Source organism: Protobothrops mucrosquamatus, unplaced genomic scaffold (genome assembly GCF_001527695.2).
Source record: "Protobothrops mucrosquamatus isolate PMUCROS unplaced genomic scaffold, P.Mucros_1.0 scaffold_19, whole genome shotgun sequence".
Lineage (NCBI taxonomy): Eukaryota > Metazoa > Chordata > Lepidosauria > Squamata > Viperidae > Protobothrops > Protobothrops mucrosquamatus.
In genome coordinates this window covers 367322-389337 of record NW_015386095.1, presented here as the reverse complement: position 1 = coordinate 389337, position 22016 = coordinate 367322, and the positions used below count along the sequence as shown (strand labels likewise).

Genomic DNA, 22016 nt, shown 5'->3' with positions numbered 1-22016 from the left:
ACTGTTTCCTCCAGGTGTCGAGGGAACTGCTGCGCAACCACACTGATAATGTACCATCTATGGAACCAAATGAAATGTTTAACAAAATGTTTTAATATCAAGTAGGGAATAAGTCAAGGATAGGTAATGGTTCCTTCATTGGTTAATATATTTACAAATAAATGGGTAAAGAGCATTTATGGTGATGGTAGAGGTGTAAGATGTATGGTTTGGGAGCATGATGTACAAGTCCTTTTGTGTAGTAAAGCACTAAATTTTGCCCAAGAATATGAATGATCGGCAACAAATATTAGATTATATGACGCACTGAGGAGTATGCATCTGAAAATTAACTTGTTGTAATCAAATGGAATGAAGAACTGTAGATTATATCTCAATTATGAGAAACTAGTAGGGAACTGTTATGGGGCGTGGTCTGCTATGGGGAATAAATCTTCATTGAAAGATGTGAAAATGCCTATCTATAGGAGTGTTCTACTCATTTTGTCACACAGTGGCAAGAATTGGGTATGCCAGGAAAAATGTAACAGTTTAATGCTATGTAAATGAGTTATTTAAAAAATATGTGTTTCTAAGAAGACAGAAGTCAAGAAGGAATGGGGGCTGAATGAATGCAGAAGGAATATAAAAGTGACTGACCTATCTAATCCACCCAACCCCCCCCCCATTGAAATGGTTTTGCTATCTATGAAAAATGAGTAAGGATTGAATTGCAAATTCACAGAAGAGTAGATGGGTCCACAGGATGGAAAAGGATGAGAAAGTTGATTGGGAAGGAATTGCTAGAACCTGCTGATCTTCATACATGGAATATGAGGGTGGGGGGTACTGGGAGGTGAAATCAGAGCTGTCTTCTCACTGTTACCTTTGAGGATTTATTTTAATATTTTAAAGCAGCAAATGCTTCTTTTTGTCATAGGCATCCATAGAAATGGTGAGTGATTTCAAAATGGTGGGTGTGACTGGGTGATTTGAAGCTCTACAGCTTTTTACATAAATGCAATGCTGTATTGCCTTTTTCAACCATTTCTTTTCTTCTCTCACTATTATTTATTTTTCTTTGTTCTGTTTTATTAATAAACATCTTTTTTTAACCCCCCCCCCCAGTTTTAAAAAATCATCCCTTTGGCCCTATTTTGTACATAGATAGCCTTTTCCTTTTCCTACTCATGGAATACTGTGGTGGAGGAAGTAATCACAATTTGCTTTTCTTCACATAACTAGGACTAAATTTGACAAGGGAGCAGAAATTTCTACATCCAGTTCTCTATGGGCAAGATAGTTGCCATTTTAATAACAATACATGTTTATTTTATTTCTGAGTCCACTTCCAATGGTGGCCTTGACCTTTATGATTGTTAATTGGCTTGAGGGCTATATCCGAAGTCTCTCCAATCTTAACCTTATTTGCCAGTTCTCTGAGTTCCTGACCTATAAGTCCTTACCCAGGTTTATTTGAGGGATTCCATCTCTATGGACACTAGCTTTGGAATGTCCTTCTAGACCAGAGGTGGGGAACAATGGCCCCTTTATGACTTGTGGACTTCAACTCCTATGGCTGGCTCAGGAATTCTGGGAGTTCAAATCCACAAGTCATAACAGGGCCATTGTTCCCCACTCTGTTCTAGATCACTAGAATGAGCTTTAGCAACCACTAGGATGATTTTGGAGCATCTTTCATTCACCAGGACCAGATGGATTACACCCCAAGGTTCTCAAGGAACTGGCAGATGTGATCTCACAACCAGTCAACTATATTTTTCAAAGATCCTGGAGCACTGGGGAACTACCAAAGGACTGCAAAAGAGCTGATGTAGTTCCCATTTTCAAAAAGGGGAAAACATGGATCCAGGAAATTACAGACCTATCAGCCTGACCTCAATACCTGGGAAGATTCTGGAAAAGATAATCAAACTATGAATCAGCAAACAAAGAGGCAAACAAAGTCATTACTAAAAGCCAACATGGGTTTGTCAAAAACAGATCATGCCAGACAAATCTTATTGCATTTTTTGACCAAGTGACAAAATTAGTGGATCAGAGGAATGCTGTCGATATATTATTATTATTATTATTATTATTATTATTATTATTATTATTATTATTATTATTATTATTAATAATAATAATAATAATAATAATAATAATAATAAAAGTTGGAAGGGACCTTGGAGGTCATCTAGTCCAAACCCCTACTCAGGCAGGAAACACTATACCATTTCAGACAAATGGCTGTCCAGTCTCTTCTTAAAAACTTCCAGTGTTGGAGCATTCACCGCTTCTGGGGGCAGGTTGTTCCACTGGTTAATTGTTCTAACTGTCAGGAAGTTTCTCCTTAGTACTAGGTTGCTTCTCTCCTTGATTAGTTTCCATCCGTTGCTTCTTGTCCTGCCTTCAGGCACTTTGAAAAATAGCTTCACTCCCTCTTCTTTGTGGCAGCTCCTGAGATATTGGAATACTGCTATCATGTCCCCCCTCGTCCTTCTCTTCATTAAACTAGACATACCCAATTCCAGCAACCATTCCTTATATGTTTTAGCCTCCAGTCCCCTAATCATCTTTGTTGCTCTTCACTGTACTCTTTCTAGAGTCTCAACATCTTTTTTACATCATGGTGACCAAAACTGGTTGCAGTATTCCAAGTGTGGCCTTACCAAGGCATTGTAAAGTGGTATTAATACTTCACGTGATCTTGATTCTATCCCTCTGTTAATGCAGACTAGCACTTCAGTAAGGCATTTGATGAAGTAGATCACAACCTACTACTTGATAAGATAGAAAAATGTGAGTTAGACAGCATCACTATCAGATGGATTCGTAGTTGGCTGACCAGCCGTACTCAGTGTGTGGTTTTCAATGGAACAGCATCTACATGGAGGGAAGTGTGTAGTGGGGTGCCCCAGGGCTGTGTTCTAGGCCCAGTGCTCTTCAACATATTCTTCAAGGATTTGGATGAGGGGATAGATGGGAAACTCATCAAATTTGCAGACGACACCAAGTTGGCAGGAATAGCCAACATTCCAGAAGATAGGCTTAAAATACAGGAGGATCTGGACAGACTTGAACACTGGGTGCATCTAACAAAATGAAATTCAATGGTGAAAAAAGTAAGGTTCTACATTTAGGCAAGAAAAACCAAATGTACAGGTATAGTATAGGGGGCACCTTGCTCAATAGTAGTAACTGTGAGAGGGATCTCCAAGTCCTGGTGGACAATCACTTAAATATAAGCCAGCAGTGTGCTGCAGCTGCCAAAAAAGCCAACACAGTGCTAGGATGCATTAACAGAAGGATAGAATCAAGATCACGTGAAGTATTTTTTTTAAATAAAATTTTATTGATTTTTATAATTAAACAACAAATAGCAATATGATGCATTTACATACACAAGCAGAGAGAGAAAAAAAATAATCCAAGTCAATATATTGTTGGAAACGCTCGGCAATCCCCGCCTTGCCTCCACCCTCATCCACTTTCCTATCCTTCCTCCCTCTAACCCACAACCTCTCCTCCTTCCTCCTTCCACTTACCTACGTCCCATCTCCTTTCTAACCACCTCATCGAGTGCAATTTGGGATACCAGCCGAGCATCTCCTCTTATCAATACAATTATTATTTCCCTATAACATGTAAATACATCAATTTTTATGATTCCCCTAATCCCCTTCCCCCCCCTGGACTTCCCGGAACCAAATACAGGATTAAAACACATCCCATTCCATATCTAAATTACAATTTAACTAAACAAACATAATACAATCAATATATACCTACTTTAACTCTAATAAAGCAATAAGTAAAAACAATATATCTACTTAAAAACTATATGATATTTATTCACTCCATACTTTCTCTAAATATCTATCCACCTTCAACATTTAAACTCAAAACAGTTTTTAAAGATCTAATTATCTATCAACCATCTTATATAATTTTTTTCTTACATTTTACACTTAAATTTTTCCTTCACTTTCTTCACTCTCAAGTCAATACTTTCCAAAAAAAAAAAATCTTAAGTCAATACCCTTCTTCACAGCTGGAAAAATAAAATAAAATCCCAATCTTAAGTTTATTAAATATTTTAAATCTTTCAAAATACTATAAGTTCTTTACAAACATATAATCCTTTTTATATTATTTCAAATATTAAACTAATTTCTTCCATTTCCCTAATAAAGTCTCACTTCCAGCGTCATCAACTTATCCATCCTTTGGCTTGTGAAGCTTACTAAGCATTCCCTGCAAGTCTGTCGTTGCAGATCTCTTTGGCCTCGCCCCTCCCATTGGCTCCGAAGACGGTGAATATGTTATAGATACAGTTTCTTTTTGTTGTTGCTCTCTCTCTTTACGCCTATAAGCAGCACGGGTCATCCTTTGCTCCTTTGAATTCACTCCCAACTTTTGTTGATTCTGAGGATCTCCTGCAGATAATGACATGGCCCCAGGCAATTCCACAACAAGTTGCTCCATCAAATCTTCCTGTGCTTTAGATGTCGATGATGGTGACAAATCAGCTTTCAGGACCGACAAATAAATTTTTTTAGCTTTTTGAACAGAATTTAACCTGTATCTGGTCCCTGCAAAATTTACCACAATACCCAAAGGAATCTCCCATCTAAAAGGCATCTGCCGCTTCTTTAACTCTTGAGCCAAAAAAGTAAAGTCCTTTCTTCTTCTTAAAATCTTAGAAGGTATTTCTTTTAAAAGTATAATATCTTGTGCAGCAATTTGAAATCTCTGCTGATAAAAGAGCTGTATAATTTTATTACGACGTACTCTTGTGGTAAAATAAACAACCACATCTCTAGGTATGTTTCTCTGACACGCAACCCAGGAATTTACTCTAAAGATTTTTTCTATTTCTCCACAAATCACCTCTGGGTTGCAATTCAATACCAGGGCCAAAGCTGTAACAACTTCCTCCTTAAGTTTCTTTTGTAAGTCCTCTTTAAGACCCCTAATTCTCAGGGCAAATTCCATTTCTCTGTATTGTGACATTACCATGTCATTTTGAAGAATTTCCATGCCTTCTTCTACTTTCTCAAGTCTGTCCTCTGTTCCCTCCATTTTCTCCACTAATTCATCCACCCGTCCCTCTATACGATCGATGTGAACTGCTAGTCCTTGAAAGATATGTGATATATTTTCACAAAGTTCCTGATATTTCTTATCCAAAAGTTCTTCTGTTTGTTTCACAGTCTGCAATGAGGACTTAGCTAAAGCCTCTTGTAGATCTTTAAGTGTAATGGAAGGAGGAGGTGATGGTGGAGGAGATCTAGGTTTTTGTTGTTGAACTTGCACAACAGGAGAAGAAATAGCTGTTTTAGGCAATGCAGAAACTCCAGTACGTTTTGAAGCCATTGTACCAAATTATTTTTTAAAACTCACAACAGCAAATATAAACTTAAAAAAGCTTGACTTAAGAAAAATTCTTTAAAGTCCTTTAAAATGCATCATTCCACAACCGGAAAGAAAGTGAAAGTTTTCCTTTTGTTAGAGAGAAGCAGCGCTTCCGCGGCCATTTTCTTTTCACTTTCACTTATAACAAGTAACAAAAATCCCAGTAAAATCTTTGAGTTAAAGTCACCATTTAACTAAAGTAAAAATCCCCTGTCAGGTTCCATCTGTTCAAAAGTTACTCACAAGCAGATACAAAGTAGCAGCAGTGGCGGCGACGTCTAGCTTCGCTCCAAGGAGCGAAGACACTCCGAGCTGCGGAGAAGAGGTCCGGACTCCGGGGGAGTTCACACCTTCATCCCCCCAGGATCATTCCTGGGGGGACTAGGGAACTCAACCCCTATCCGAACCAAACTCACTTTCTCCCCTTCGCCCGGGGAGAAAGTTCCGAGCCGCAAAACAGCTGATCCGCGCTGTTTTGACAGGTTTGACGCAGTCCCGGGCAGGAGGCTGAGAAAAAAGCCTCCATCGGCGAAGCCTCGCCACTGGAAGTCTCTAGATCACGTGAAGTATTAATACCACTTTTGTCATTTTGTCTACCTATCAGGTCCTTACCAAGTACCTGGGATAGGCAGATGTGGATGTTTGATATTATTACAGATATCGTTGCAGGATGGAAGCGGTTCCTAATAAGGCCGCCTTTTGCAATCTACTAATGTCGAATTTGTCAATGCCAATGGTGTTCAAGTGGTGCTCCAGTTGTTTTGGGATTGCACCCAAGGCACCTATTACTGTTGGTACTACCCTTGCTTGATTTTGCCACAGTCTTTCTATTTCTATTTGTAGGTCTTTGTATTTTGTTATCTTCTCCAGTTCTTTCTCATCTATTCTGCTGTCTCCAGGCACTGCCATGTCCACTATCCAGACTTTTTTGTCTTTCTTATCGACAATTGTTAAATCCGGGGTGTTATGTTGCACGTGCTTGTCTGTTTGAATTCTGAAGTCCCAGAGCAGTTTAATTTTATCATTTTCTATGACTTTCTCTATTTTATGATCCCACCAGTTCTTCCTTACAGGCAAATGATATTTCTTGCAGATCTTCCAATGTACCATTGTTGCTACTTTGTCATACCACTGCTTGTAGTCAGTCTGTGCGATCTTCTTGCAGCAGCTTACCNCATTGTCATTATTTTTCTGGTCTTCCTATCCATTGCTTTTAGTTCTGCTTGAGTCCAGTCCACTATTCCAGCTGTGTATCTAATGACTGGAATTGCCCAGGTGTTGATTGCCTTTATGGTATTTCCTCCATTGAGTTTGGACTTTAAGATCTTCTTCACTCTCTTGATGTATTCACCTCTAATCTTTTTCTTGACTTCAATGTGCTTGATGTTGTCAGCTTGAAGGATACCCAAGTATTTGTAGCAATCTTCCTCATCCAGACTCTTAAGGTTATTTTCGTAGGGTATCTTGATTATTTCAGTTTTCACTATTTTTCCTTGTTTGATAGTAAGTGTGGCACATTTGTCCAAGCCAAACTCCATTGCAATATCTTGGCTATATATACGGACAGTGTTGAGCAGCGATTCTATTTCAGATGATTTTTTTCCATACAGCTTCAGATCAGCCATGTAAAGGAGGTGGGATAGTCTGGCAGATGTTTTTGATGTTTGATAGCCACGTTGTTGTTGTTGTTGTTGTTATTATTATTATTATTATTATTATTATTATTATTATTATTATTATTATTATTATTATTATTATTATTATTATTATTATTATTATTATTATTTCTCCCCCCAGCTTTCTATTTTAAATCTTACTGAAGTTTTATTCTGTTTATTTCAAAGGGCAATGTGAAGCCTCACATCAAATTGGTCCACTTTTCTGATGATTTTATGCATTAGAATGGAATTGAGGTGCTCTGTGTAATGAAATGGGAAAATAAAATAAACACAACTATAGAAAAAAAGAGGGCAGTATTGGTTCTGACTGGTTCAATTGGCTTTGGAACAAGGATTTCTCTCTTGACTCTCATCATGCAGCATTTTGTGATGTATTCATATTTACATGTGAGCTAGTTTGAAATGTATAGATCTGTGGTTCTTTAATAATAAGTACACACATATAAACTGATTGACTAATAGATTATGAGGCTCAGAAAGACCATCCTAACCAAAAAGCAACCATGCATATCGTGTAGCTCTTGAAAGGCTTGTTTTTGACTCAGATTTTTTTATTGTTGTATTTTCCTGGTGCATGGTTAGCTTCATACGATCATAAGATATAATTGTATTCATTTGCAGTTGAGTCATTCCAATTTTGCTGCAGCAAATTGTCTGGTTCTGCTGTTGCAAGCCCCATTTTGAAGCTGATTTTGCTTTCAAATGTGGTGTGATAAATTCTGGCCGATTGGAGAGTTAAAAATAATATGGGGGGTCCTATAAAGCTGAAATCTGTCAACTATGTTCCATAAAGTATTCCTAAGTTGCACATCTTATTCTTATCAAATTTACACATTTTGTTTCTCCTGCACGATTTCATGTCACACAGCAGGATTTGCTATTCTTATAAATGTCAGCCATGTGCATTTTAACAAGCACTGCCATACCAAAAACTTTTGAAACAAGGGATAATGTGGAATTATAACATTTAGAATGATATAGAACTGGGCACTTGAAATTGGAGTATCTACTACAGCAAGTAGAACTTTGACTCACTGCAAATCACAGAAAATGGCCTTGATGGATAGGAGAAAGTGTCACTACCAGGCTACAGTCAGATAAAGGAAACCCTAATCTTGGGCAGAACTGTAACTCAAAAAATGTATCAGAAAAGACACTGTCTAGTTCTTACAGAGGTAAAAGGAGGGGGGGGGAAAGCACAATCAGACTTGCAAGATTCTGTTACTATAGCAGTTAAAATAAAACTCCTGACATATATGGCATTGGTTTATTAATCTGGTTTAACCTGACCCACCTTTCCTTCCCTCTCTCCTTTCTTTAATGAATGCTGATGTCACTTAAAAAAATTAATAATGTTCCTTTACTTACAACATTATATTGGAAAAAAGTTCTAAAAGAAAGTGAAATACTGTGGAAAGACATCCATAAATTATTAGCCACTAATCACCACAGCAACTATAAAGGACTAACTTTACCAGGAATAGGGAGAAGATCTTCTTTTAGATTTAAAGGTTCTTGCATCTTATGGAACAAATAAGATGGATCCCACTGCTTTAACTTCCATTTTCCTTGCCTAAGCTTCTTTCCCCTTCTAGTTTCATAAATATGATTGCAACAGGAAATATTATTTAAAAAGTGGTAAAATATGACAGTATTCCCCATGAATAAAGTTATTATTGGACTAATAGGAATGATTTTCTGAAGCACAGTCTAAGCAATAGATATTATTGATCTCAGCTGCAATCATTTTTTCTGAAGACTTAGGGTTTAATAATAAAATAATTTCACATACCCAGAAAATTATCTTATAACTTTAAGAAGAATGGTGTTCTGGGACAATTATTCAATGTAGACATGCTGTTAACATTCAGATTTTACGCACTTCTCAAAAAGATCAAAGCATTTGAATAGCTTTTATGGACTATGGTGGGACACATCTCTTGGACATGTGAAGTCTGGATGTTAAAGGAAGTTTTAGTTCAGAACCACCAATGTGAATTTGTTCTAGGCAGCTACTGAAAACTAGCACAAACTCCAGAGCACCAAAATAATCTAGTTTTGGCTGTCTTTGATGCTAGGATATTGCAATCTTATTCAAATTCTTCTGAAGTGTCTTAACTGGAATGCATATTGAATGTTTAAGGTTCTGAAGAGGTGCTATGTAATTACGAATTGAGATCAAAGGGAATGCATCACAGGCAGCCTTTTCAGCTTGTTGCAATCCAGAAATAAGATACAGGAACAAAGATAAGCACAAACTATTATACTTACTGCATTTTTGTAGAAAAAATACAACACCATGTTGGCAAGTCGGGAGTAACACCAGTGGCCATGCACAAGAAGGAGTTTCTCTAAATATCGGAATTTTGGAACTGCAAAGTCACTCGCCATCACAGCCTTCAATGCAAGAACAATTAAAAGTGACATTATTTATGGATGATGCTTTTTAAACTATAGAAATTACATATTAAAATGTAGATGGCACAGTTATAAATCCACTTATATTACTGGTGTACAAATGATAGTGTTTATAAAAAGAGAAAATGTCATTTAACTTGCTTATTAATGTTGTCTACAAAAGAAGGCTCATTCATTCATAAGTGGGTGTTTTTGTTAGGGCTGCACATGTTTAAAATGATATGGAAGAAATATGTTGGACCTTGTTCCAGTCTATTTCTTCTCTACAATGCAAAAACAGTAGCCTGTTTTTAGCTTTCATGTGAGGAAAAAAAGTACAGCTGCTTTAAGAGTATGAATAGACTTCTTAAAGAATAACATATTTTTTTTAAAAAGATTGTGACTTCTGTATAAGCTTTCACTATTCATTCCTATTAAGTATCAGCCATCTCAACTTTAGTTTTTGTCCTACATAGATCCTCTGTGAGTGAGATAGTCAGTTTCCTAATTTGATAGGTAAGTAAGTAAGTAAATAAGTAAGTAAGTAAGTAAGTAAATAATGAAGTTTTTTCTGAAAAAAAAGTCAAACAATTCTTTGGCATTTCTATTAAATTAATCAAGTGCATTTTTCCCTATAAATCTATTTCAGATCTTTAAGGGAGAGAGAGAGAGAGAGAGAGAGAGAGAGAGAGAGAGAGGGAGGGAGGGAGGGAGGGAGGGAGGGAGGGAGAGAGAGGTATTTGAGTGCAAATGGACCAATTCATTTTTATTTCATAGATTATGAAAGCAATAAATTGTAGTCTGAGTGACAGTGACTTCTTAAAAATAACTTTTATGGATGTCAAGACAATGTGTGTCCCTGAAGGTGAGGAGAGTTTTGAGAAGACTTCTTTGAGATTCTCATATATAAGACACTCATATATTTAAAGAAAGATTGCAAGAGAGTATTTCTTAGGATGCAATTCTCCAGTCCAAAAAGAATATCAATGGGTTTTAATTTCCAAATGTAAAAATTCAACTCATTAATATAAAAAATTGGACTATTTAAGGGGATAAAATAGCAGAATATATAAAAAACAGCCTAAAAAGCATGTCAAGATTGGTCAACTAAATATTCTGACCTAAAGAAATTTAGGGAGTTCAATCTCTATGGCTGAAGCTCATTTCACACTAGATGTTTGTAAATTATAGATTTTTGCTATTTTACATTTACACATGAGAGTGTAATGTGTGAATATGAAAACAAGACTTGTTTACCCATTTCTGGATGTCCTGGGCTAAAAATGATAAAACTGAATAGCTCTAACTTTCCCAAATTATAGAACATAAAAAACAGCCCATATGGATTAGGGCTGTGATCAATCTATTCCAGCATTCTGGATCAAGTAGATGCATTCAGGAGTGTCAAAGAGAGTCTGTCCCAGTCAGAAAGACAGGTCAAGAAGAGGACCAATTTAGAGTTGTTACAAGAGGGCAAGGTCTGACTCCTCTTGAATCCCATTGAACCTTATCTAGTCTTTAACAGCAGCAAATTGCCAATCTGAGAAGATTGCTGTGAAATAGGCCATCTACTATTAACAGTTTCATCTTCCATTAATCTTTCCTATCCCCTTGTTGAATCTGTCCCTTATGGAATGAGAAAATCTAAGTATGTGTGTATAGAGCTTGTCTTGTGATGCTATGATCCAAATTTTGTCATTTGAGCATAATTATGGATGTCTATGGATATCTATGGTCATATATCATGTGCTGTCTAGATTTTTTCTTAGCTATACAAATTAATATTTCTTTTCCAGTTCTGTTGAGAGATACTTTTTACAAGAACCTAGAAAGGAATCTGGAGTTAAAGAAGAAAAATGTTTCAGTGTGCAAAAGCTCTCTTATTAGATAGATGAATGTAATTGATTGTATAAAAGAGATTGCTAAAAAACAGATTACTAGATAAATTAGTAAATTACTTTAATTTACCAAGTCTGTCTGATCAGTCATGAAGCAGAATGTAAGACCTCTGAAACTTGCAATGTCTGCTTCAATCAGCCTATTGCAGCTAACAATTTAGCATTTAGGCATAGAGAAACCTATGGACTTAACTCTACCCTGCACTTGTCAGTAAACATAAATTACCTGCATGCCTTCTGGACCAGAAATCCCCACACCAATATCAGCCACTTGGATCATACTGACGTCATTAGCCCCATCACCTGGTAACAAATGGAAAACATATTATTTGTCATTAACTGAAGTAGTGATTATTAAGGACAGGTAACAATACAAAGGACAATCAAGAGAATTGTGAGTGGGATAAGCTATTCATGAATGAAATGTCTGTATTTAGACTATAATTTCAAAGCCTAATCTGTCCCATTTATAAAGATGGGATTGAAGCCAAGTTAAATCATCTGAAAACAATTTATAGTCATTAAATGACATATAAAATACAGTTTGCACTTGCTCTTCATAGCAAAATTGTCATCCATTCAAAAGACAGAATGAATGAACCAACAGCCCCAAAAGTAAATTTCTTAGAAACCTTATTTGCATAAAGTGATTGGGCAATTAGAAGTATTATGTGAAAAATCACTATTATATGTTCTAGATGCTGATAAGAAAGGTGATGCTGAATATTGCAAGTTTAGTTGGGATTTACTTTGAAAAAGCAGCTAGTTTAATTCTGGGAACAAAATAAGCAGAGCCTGCAGAACAGATAAACTGTTTTTGTTTGTATGTGTGCTTACAATTAATGTTGTATCCACTTAGTGTTAAGAGAAAATGGATGCTGCTCATGATGTACCTCATGCCTACGATTGTGGCCCGTAATGTTGAAGTCTAATTTCTAAGGCACAGGACTTTTAGGGTCATTCAGAACCCATATAAGCTGCCTCAGGATTCACTGGAAATAGATTGTCAGATCAGCTGTTCTGTCCTTTCTTGTTGTTCTAAAATGCTGATCATGACATTATAGTATTGTGTTCTAAAAGTGCATATCTGCTAAACATCTTAAGCTTTATTTGTTTATCATCATGGGAAAAGATGCATTTGATTTAAGGTGTTCTTGACAGATACCATGCATATACTCAAATGTGCTATGAATCACATTTTGCTTTCTGAACCCAGATCCCTGCAGAGCTATAAACTCTATACCCCTCCCCCAAAGAATTTTTCCATGTGGAAATGGCAGAAAAACAATTTTCCCTGTCTTTTTTTTTTATCTGCAAAGGTCAGGTTTGAAAGAGAGTGTTATTTTCATTCAGATATCAATTTCTATTATTTTCAGATCCCTGCTTATAAAATGAAAATGCAGTTTTTATTAATGGGTGTTGCTAATGACTGTTCTTGTATATTTGCTTCAAAGATTACAGAAAAAAAATCCAGGATATGATATATTCCACTTTAGTAATCCTTATTCTTAGGAATTTTAGTCCAACATATTTGGAGGTATCACGGTGGGAAGGCTGAATTAGATGGCAATTACATATAGGGAAAGGGAAATCATTTAAAAATACTCAGGGCTATACTATACACTGAGATTCCTGCTTCCTTTTCAGATAACAGCCCACATGTACCTAAGAACACTTTTCTACTTTTGCCAAGAAAAACAATGTCAAAACCAAACATGATTATCCATACTTAGAATGGTTCCATTGAAACTGATGAGACAATATAGTCCAGATTGACAATGCCTATTTTATTCCAAATCCAAATAAATCTGAATATAATCCATTACTTTCCCTTGAGATTTAACAAGGAAAGTCTGCCTTGTTAGAACAAATTGGGTACTGGGTATACAGTACCAAGCATAAGTATATACCATGCACATGCTTGATATAAACTTATTTTCTCCAATTCCAAAAGTGAGCCTATAGCTGAGGATTATGTGTTCTGAACACAGAATTGGAATGATAAAATAGCAGATGCACTCATTGAAATGCAATGTTTTGAAATTTTCCTCTATTTGATTAGTTATAAGGGTATACAAACAGTAATCTGCATGACATGAGATACTACAATTAGAAATCTATAAAGACTCCAAGGTTCCAATGCAAAACATTTAGAAACTAAGATAAAGGAGTAAGAAGTTGACCATCTATTGAAGTTAAGCATCCATTCCCTTTCTTTGCTAGCCACAAATAGGAAGAGAAGAGGAAAGCGAAGAGAACAGCAACCCAGCTCCCATTTTACTCCAGTGCTTTTATTGTGCATGCAAAGTCTTCTGTCTCTACCTGCACTGGAAGGAGGAAAGGAGTTCAGGTCATAAAGTCCTTTCCTCACAACCAGCTGCATTGCAGTAATAGTCTGATAACTGACAATGTCTGGATTTAGCCTGGGCACTGATTTCTTTAGCTAATGTTGAACCGGGAATGAAGCTTACATAAGTATTATCTTTGCACAAATTACATAGGCCTTCAAGAGCTATTTAAGTTATATATATTTTTTCTCTTGACAGCCATTTCCAAGTACAAGTGATGTTAGCTGGGAAATACAGCATAGAGCTTATTAGCTATGATAAAAGATTTCACCTTTCAGTTGTACATGGTATCTTCCATTGAAAGAGAAATAGAGCACCAGCTTTTATTATAAAAAAGCATTTTTATTATAAAAAGCATAAAGCAGCAGATAAATAAACTGTTGCTGATTAGGTTTGAGGCTTCAACACCTCTTGCTGTCATAAGTATCTGGTTTCTTCCTTCTGTAACTGCTTTCTACTGCTAATACAGATCCTGACTAGTTAGCAAATTAGCAAGCCCATACCTTCCATGACACTATGACATCTGCCACAGAAGTATAATACCAAAGTTTAATTTATATGAAGAGAATTGAGGATATTCACACCTTTGACCACTAAAATATGGTGACCTCAGAACAAATCAGTCAATAGCTATAGAGGATTAAAATAGGGCAGTCCTATGCAATTTAATTTTCTCTATTTAATTTCACACATCTGTTATCATTTGATAACAGTCATTCCCCCTCGCAATTCAGAATTATGTGTCTCTCTGTCATGTTTTCCTTATCCCTTGACCATAATAAACACACAACTTTTTCATGCTTTGCACATTTAAAATGGCTTTGAAATATAATTACAGTCAAACTTCAGAAATCACATTAAAATACCTCAGACCTGCATCAGTGCAAAAACTTAGATATTAATATCTTTTTACAAATATCTTTAAAAATCTAATCATGTAGGGTAGCCATTTACATGACTTAAAGAACAAAATACAAACAATATAAACATAAGATTTATGAATATATTGGCTTGAATAAAAATCAGGGCTCATATCTGAATAAAAGGGAATGTTTGCACTGATGATTATGCAAACCGATGCTCATTAAGTCATGATACTTGCCTATGGCCAAAGTCATTGTCTTGAGTTTATCTCTGATCAGTTTGACAACCATCCCTTTTTGAATTGGAGTAGATCGGCAGCACAGCACAGAGCGACACTTTCTGGCTAATGAAAGAAATTTGTCTTCCAGGCCTTTGTCCAGAGCATAAGCCAGGGTCCTCCCATCAATGACTAAACCCAGGCTGGGCTGGCTCAGTGATGACGACACAGAGAAGGGAGTAAACTCTCCTTTTGTTTTCTGAAGAAAGTTATTTGTTGTTTCACTGTAAAATTTAGACTCTACACAATTCAAGTGTTGTTCCAGCATTGCAGCACACATTTCCTAGTTAGAAAAACAATAAGGAAAGTAAAATATACCAATAGCAATGATAGGATGGTTGTGGCACTGTTTTTAAAATTATGCTTTCATTTTGTTAAAGACATTGATGTGTTTATAAATTAGAATTAACTAACACAATTTCTGGCACAAAGAACAGCCGAACTACTCCTTTTTCTGTTAGTGGAAGTTCTTAAATAGTTTCACAAGTGGTATGTACTATGTGTGCATGTGTGACAGACAGACAGAAGGATAGATAGAATATTGACAAGATAATGGATTGAACATCGTGATGCAAACTCTGCTTCTTTTAAGCACATGTGCAATGATGACACAGCCACAAAAAACAGATGGGGCTTGCACTGTGGGGTTCTGTTTGCTAAGTTCTCCAATTTTAACACTCCTATCAAGGACAACTTTGTCATTCACCTCATGTTGGGGGGTGGGGAGTGCTGTCCTTGAGTCAGCTTTGACTCCTAGAAATTGCCTGGACATATCTCTGCAGTTTTCTTAGCATGTTTTTCAAATGTGGGTTTGTTATGGCCTGTTTCCTAGGTCTGAGAGAAACTGACAGGCCCAAGGTCATCTAGCTTCTGTTGTGCTTATGTACACAAAATACTTTAGGACTGCTTTTCCCAATCCTATACCTTCCAAATGTGTTGAATAGCATGGCCATTAAATTGCTAAGTGAATTTGTGAAGAAATTTGATACGCTTGGAGGATATCAGATACGATGGCCACTTTACCAGTTTTGTTTAAAATTAAAAAGAAAAAAGCAGTCTTTAGCACAATAATAGACAATGGCCACCCAATTCACAGCTGTATAACACCAAATATATTGATTATATCTGAATTAAACCTATATTGCTTATGGTTCACCAGATTAGAATTGCATGATAATGTACTTTATGTCATCGTACCATGGAATCAGCATTCAGAGTAATGATCTCTTCATGATCCAATAACTTGCAGGCATAAGCAATATTAATAGCAGTTTCTTGTTTATCTCCAGTTAGAACCCATATCTGAAGGCCAGCCTTGCGCAGATTTATGATGGTTTCTGGGACTCCATCCTGCAAACGATCTTCAACGCCAGTTGCACCTGGGACATAAGCAAAAGAAAATAGAAAATATGCTTCAAGCATATGGGTTAAAAAGAAAGACAAAATGCCAGTTGCACAAATGGAAATAAATCATTTAAAAGATAATTTAATTGTCACTGTTACTTACTATAGACAAGGGAAATGATTTTTAGGGTTGATAGATATAATGTAATCAGAAACATCTCATGCTAATAATCAAGATCTTGCAAAAAATGTGCTTTATAAGGCTTATAAAGCAAAAGACATTAGATGAAAATTTTGGAAACATTGTCTGGTAACACAAGTGGTTTACAGTGGAATCAATCACCTCAAAAGAAATTTGTGGGGGGAAAAAAGGTCAATCAATCAATTCCAACTTCTCGCAAAAAGAAAAAGATCTCACAAAGTTGGAATTAATTGATTGACCTTCCCTCCCCCCCAAACTTCTTTTGTTTCCCTGCATGTGGTGACGGAGAAGCGTGAATGAGAAATGGGACGGGGCTGGAAGTCAGATAAGCAAAGACATGCAATTCCTGGGGGAAGTGAGAGCATCTGGGTGGTGGTGTGGCAAGCTCTCCAGCTCTGCAGTGGCAGAGAACTGTGACAGAGCTGCAAAGCAGGTGGCAAGATGCTGAAACAAGCATGTCTCTGTTCCGCAGCTGCCCAGGCCTGCTGGAGGGAAGGCCGACATCTACCGGCACTTATGGTAAACGCAGTGGCATTCCAGCTCTGGCGGGGAAAGGGAGAGGGTATGTAAGCGAATGATTAATGCCAAGATACCTAGCAGGTGAAGATTTGTCTCTATACGGCTGGCAGACTGGAACAGCAACTCTTCACGGTTTTCAATAGAAGATTCTGCTTCAATGTGACTTTTTAACCAGCAAGAATAATCCTCATTGCTCAGCACCTTTTGGAAAAATCAAAAGCAAAATGCAAACATTTACAGAATATATAGATCTTAATCCAATCCTAGTGTTCTGCTGGATTGTGACCATAAATCCAACCCCCAGTAAAAAAAAAAAGTACCCAGAAATATACACTTCAGGATTTTTTTCTGAATCAAATGCTTTCCGGATGTCTTGGATTTGATCTCCAAAAGTCCTTAAGCATTGGTCAAATCATCTGGGATGTTGGGCAACAGGGTGGGAAAGTTTACATTAGGAAGCGGGGTGGGCTTACTTTTTTTGCAATGCACAATGTCCTCAGACCATCAGCAGCATACAAGTTAAGAAACCTTTGAGTTTTGCTTCGGATTTTCTTTTGATGCCTGTTTCGGGCATCATCTGGAAATAACCAAACAACAGTCAAAAATAGTACTAATCCAGTAGTTTTAACGTGACTATTCTTTTCCTTTTGGTTTTCAGAATTGCTAACTCCTTCTATGAAGCCCTAGTTTTGTGTTGTTCAAAAGAATTGTTTTAATACATGGCATAGCTTTTCTCTGAGATTTTCTATGACATTTTCACTATTTACGATTCAGCTGCTCAGTAGAATTGGGAGAGCACTATATTTACCAGCCAGCCAGCCAGGCAGACAGACAGACAGAGGCTTATTTACACTGTCAAAGCATAGACAGTGAAGATCTGCTTAGTTGTGATTAATTGCAATAGCTGCCTTTTTGGAAATGTAATACTTATGTTGAGAGCCGGTTTAAAGACTCCAGGAGAGAAACTGAGAGACTGTGAGTTCTAGTCCTACCTTAGGAACAAAGCTAGCTGAATTATTTTGAGCCAGACACTCTTTCTCAGCCCTAGGAAAGAGGAAATGGGAAACCACTTTTGAAATCTTGCCAAGAATAAAGAAAGAACCTGTCCAGGTAATTGGTAGGAATCAGTCCTGACTTGACGGTACAGAAAAAAACCCCTTAATTATGTTATTTTCAATTTTTTTTAAAAAAAATATGGGTAATTTTTGTCAAGCAAAAAAATAAAAGCCGTTTTTTTTAATAAACTTTTAAAAACACCATCTAGTATAACACTGAATAATGTAAAGGTCTATGTCAGCCAAAATATTAAATGTTGATATGATGAATGCACAGGGGGCCCAATAAATCTTTCAAAAACTCTTTCATGATAAGCTTTAATTATTGAACTGTTTTGCACCAGCAAAACTCTCATGGTCAGAAAAACAAGCATCCATTACACACAATACAAATAGTCTCATCAGAAAAGTTTACTTCAACTACATTTCTTAATCCTGTAACTTTGTTCTAGTTTGATTTCTAAAAGGCAAAAAAGGTTCATGCTTCTTCCTTTGACATTTCATTAAATACTGCATACAGAAAATATTTGAAGTNTTGCACCAGCAAAACTCTCATGGTCAGAAAAACAAGCATCCATTACACACAATACAAATAGTCTCATCAGAAAAGTTTACTTCAACTACATTTCTTAATCCTGTAACTTTGTTCTAGTTTGATTTCTAAAAGGCAAAAAAGGTTCATGCTTCTTCCTTTGACATTTCATTAAATACTGCATACAGAAAATATTTGAAGTAATTTTCTCCAGCTTTTCCAGAAATATTAAAATAATTATGGCAAGATATTTGTGCTGAAACAAACATCTGTCAAAAATCTGAAGATTAAATTTCATGCAAACATACCATGCAAATGTGTCAAAGGAAACAATCCAATCTGACTACCAAATCTAAAAAGCCATTTTTATTTCAGTGTCTTGTTTCATTAGCAGCACAAATGCCCACTGAATATATTTTATTCATTAATAATAGTTGCAAATATTATTAATCATAACATTGCAAAAGATGCTATCATGTTTCCCATAGCGGCCTACAATTGTGAAAGCTGTAAAAACTAGACAGGAGGAAAATTGGCTCATTCAAACTGCGCATTCCACGGACAGCAAAGATGATTAAGCTCTTCACTTAATCATGGACAATTCTATGGACCAATTCTCTTCACATATTCCAATCTTGTATGGGTTTTTTTCTACTACTGCCATTCCACACATAACTGCCTTTATTAGAGAATCTGATCACATGACGTGGCTAAAATTAGTTACGCAGAATTTTGTGATTTTGCCTTCCAGTGATATATCTGGTTTTATATCTGGAGCATATTACTTAGCGGTAATAATAAAAATTACTAGCTTAAATATGAGATAGTAGATATTAAGAGAAAAAGAGAGAAAGTATTAAATGTTGAAATAAGAGAAATTTTGGTTACTAAATTTAAGTTATTTGCAAATTACCAGAAAATAAGAATATTATATTGTATTATTAATCAGCTGATGTAAGATGGTGAGATACTCGGCTGTCTTTAGACGACCATATCACAGCCGTGGCCAGGGGGGCTTTTCATCAGGCTCGCCTGATACGCCAGTTGCGCCTCTTTCTGGATCGTGACGCTCTACGCACGGTCACTCAAGCCCTCGTTGTTTCCCGCCTGGACTATTGCAATGCTCTCTACATGGGGCTCCCCTTGAGGTGCACCTGGAGGCTCCAGCTAGTTCAGAATGCGGCCACGTGGGGGATCCTGGGGGCCTCTAGATACTCCCATGTAACACCTCTCCTGCGCGAGTTGCACTGGCTGCCTGTGGCCTTCCAGGTGCGCTTCAAGGTGTTAGTAACAACCTTTAAAGCGCTCCGTGGCAATGGACCTAGGTATTTGCAAGACCGCCTCCTACCAAACACCTCCCTTCAACCAGTCCGCTCCCACAGAGAGGGCCTCCTTAGGGTGCCGTCGGCCAGACAATGCCGGCTGGCGACCCCCAGGGGGAGAGCCTTCTCTGTGGCAGCTCCTGCCCTCTGGAATGACCTACCCCCCGACCTACGTACAGTTGCGGACCTGCGCCTTTTTCACCGAGCCCTGAAGGCCCATCTATTCCGTGCGGCCGGCCTGGCGTAGTTTGATTATGTTTTAGTGGGGGTTTTGTATGGGGTATTTTTAGAGCAGGCCTGTTATTTAATTTGATTTTAGAACAGAAATCTGTGTATATTTATCGTGGTTTTTATTATCGCCTGTTCACCGCCCTGAGTCCCGTAAGGGAGATAGGGCGGTATATAAATTCAATAAATTCAATTTAAATTCAATTCAAATAGATAAGACGTGTATCCTGAACATTAGATCTTGTGATGAATTGTGATAAAGGGAATTGGGGTTATTTAAAACTTGGAAATTATAAATATTAAATGTTAAATTTAAATATTAATGGGAAACTAAAAATTGGGAAAAATTAACCAGGACATTGATTGTCTAAAAAGAGTGAATGTTAAAATAACTAGGATATGTATAAACTAAAAATTATTGATAAATGTAAGAAAGTTATTTTTATTTAATCGACATAATAAGAATTGTATTAATTTAAATATGAGACAGTAAATATCAAGGGGAAAAGAGAGGAAATATTTAATGTAATAGTTTGTGATCTGTACTAAAGATATTTGTATGTTATTGAATTATTGACCAACTCATCTGCCACGTTGCTTTTCAAATATTTAAATATAAAACTAGAAAATCAATAAAATTGTCTTTAAAAAAAGGTTGTAAAAATGTTGGAACTGGCAGAAATGGCACAACTGACCTTTTTAATCAGGGTGAAAACAGCAAGGACATTTTTAAATGGCTGCAAAGTTTTATGGATTTTTTGCTAAAAAAAAGTGAAATTATGATTTATGAATTTAATGATTGAAAAGATGAGAATTAAATAATGGGTTGAGGGGATTTCTGGAATCATTAAGAGGGAGGAGATCAAAAATTATTATATTTCATAATCCTTCCTTCCTCTTTCTTTTCTTTTTCTTTTCTTTCTCTGTTCTATTTTTTTCCTTTATATTTGACTTTTACTGTATTTAAGATTCTTAATAAATATAAATAAATAATGATAAAGAAAATAAACATGGTGAGTATAGAAACAGTCTATGGGATAATGGCAGAAAATCTTAATAGCATGCTTTGAGGTAAACGGTACTTTGTGATGCCACATCAGTTGGCCATTTTGTGACATTCAAACATTTCTTTACCCCAGAATGTCTGTTTATCACTAGAGTAATCTTGTGCAGGTGTTCAAGAATGAAAATTAAAAGGAGCTTCCTAATATCTGGAAGAGAAGTGTGGACTGTCTCCTTATTTTGCTGCACAAGTGGATTTCACCACTAACTTTTCCATATTGAACTGAAAGAATAAAGCATGAATTTAGGTATATTTTCCTTGTAATTAAGAGTCTTGCCTTATTAGTTTAGGAAGGTCAGAGTTGGGGCAAACTGAAATACTGGAAGAAGTTATGCTAGCTTCAGTAGTCCAGTCAAAATATATGCCCATAGACATTCTTTATATGTCTGTGTACAACTATGAACAGCATTTAAACCGGATGAAAAATGAATCCTGGATATGATCCAAAATTCAGTTTTCAGAACCTTTCTCAAGAATTCTCAACATGCAATAAGGAGATTCTTAACACTTTGACACATTTGAAGATTCAAATAATTCTTCCTAACGCTAACAAGAAGGGAGCAGCCAATTATGCTTTACTGTATCACATGAACAAACTAGTTCCAAGTAGGGTTTATCATAAGTAAATAGCAAAAATCTATTGTCTCAAGTTCAATTAAAGCTAATAGTGACTCTGAATATTAGCTTTAATTAAGTTATTTTCAGCAGTAGCTTTGTTCTGTCATCCATTTAAGGAACTCAACATGTACAAAGAACAAGACCACACATCTAGATTTCCGCTGCTTCTCTCCAACCCCTTGGAACTGAAATACAACTGTTAGCAATCTGTGTGCTAACTTTATTAGGGTTCCAGTTTATGACGAGAGGTGGTCAAAACGCAACCTAAGG

General features: G+C 36.5%; 1 protein-coding gene across 1 annotated transcript in view; it reads right to left on the bottom strand.

The window, feature by feature from the left end:
* The window catches only part of LOC107300978 (probable phospholipid-transporting ATPase VA), a 104284-nt gene that overhangs the window by 12899 nt on the left and 69369 nt on the right, over window positions 1–22016 (bottom strand). The window contains exons 11-16 of the mRNA XM_029287147.1: window positions 17402–17505; window positions 17003–17129; window positions 16061–16242; window positions 14825–15146; window positions 11601–11677; window positions 9351–9476 (exon numbers count right to left, since the gene is read on the bottom strand). Coding sequence (XP_029142980.1) covers window positions 9351–9476; window positions 11601–11677; window positions 14825–15146; window positions 16061–16242; window positions 17003–17129; window positions 17402–17505 — 938 coding nt within the window. The remainder of the gene's footprint in view (window positions 1–9350; window positions 9477–11600; window positions 11678–14824; window positions 15147–16060; window positions 16243–17002; window positions 17130–17401; window positions 17506–22016) is intronic.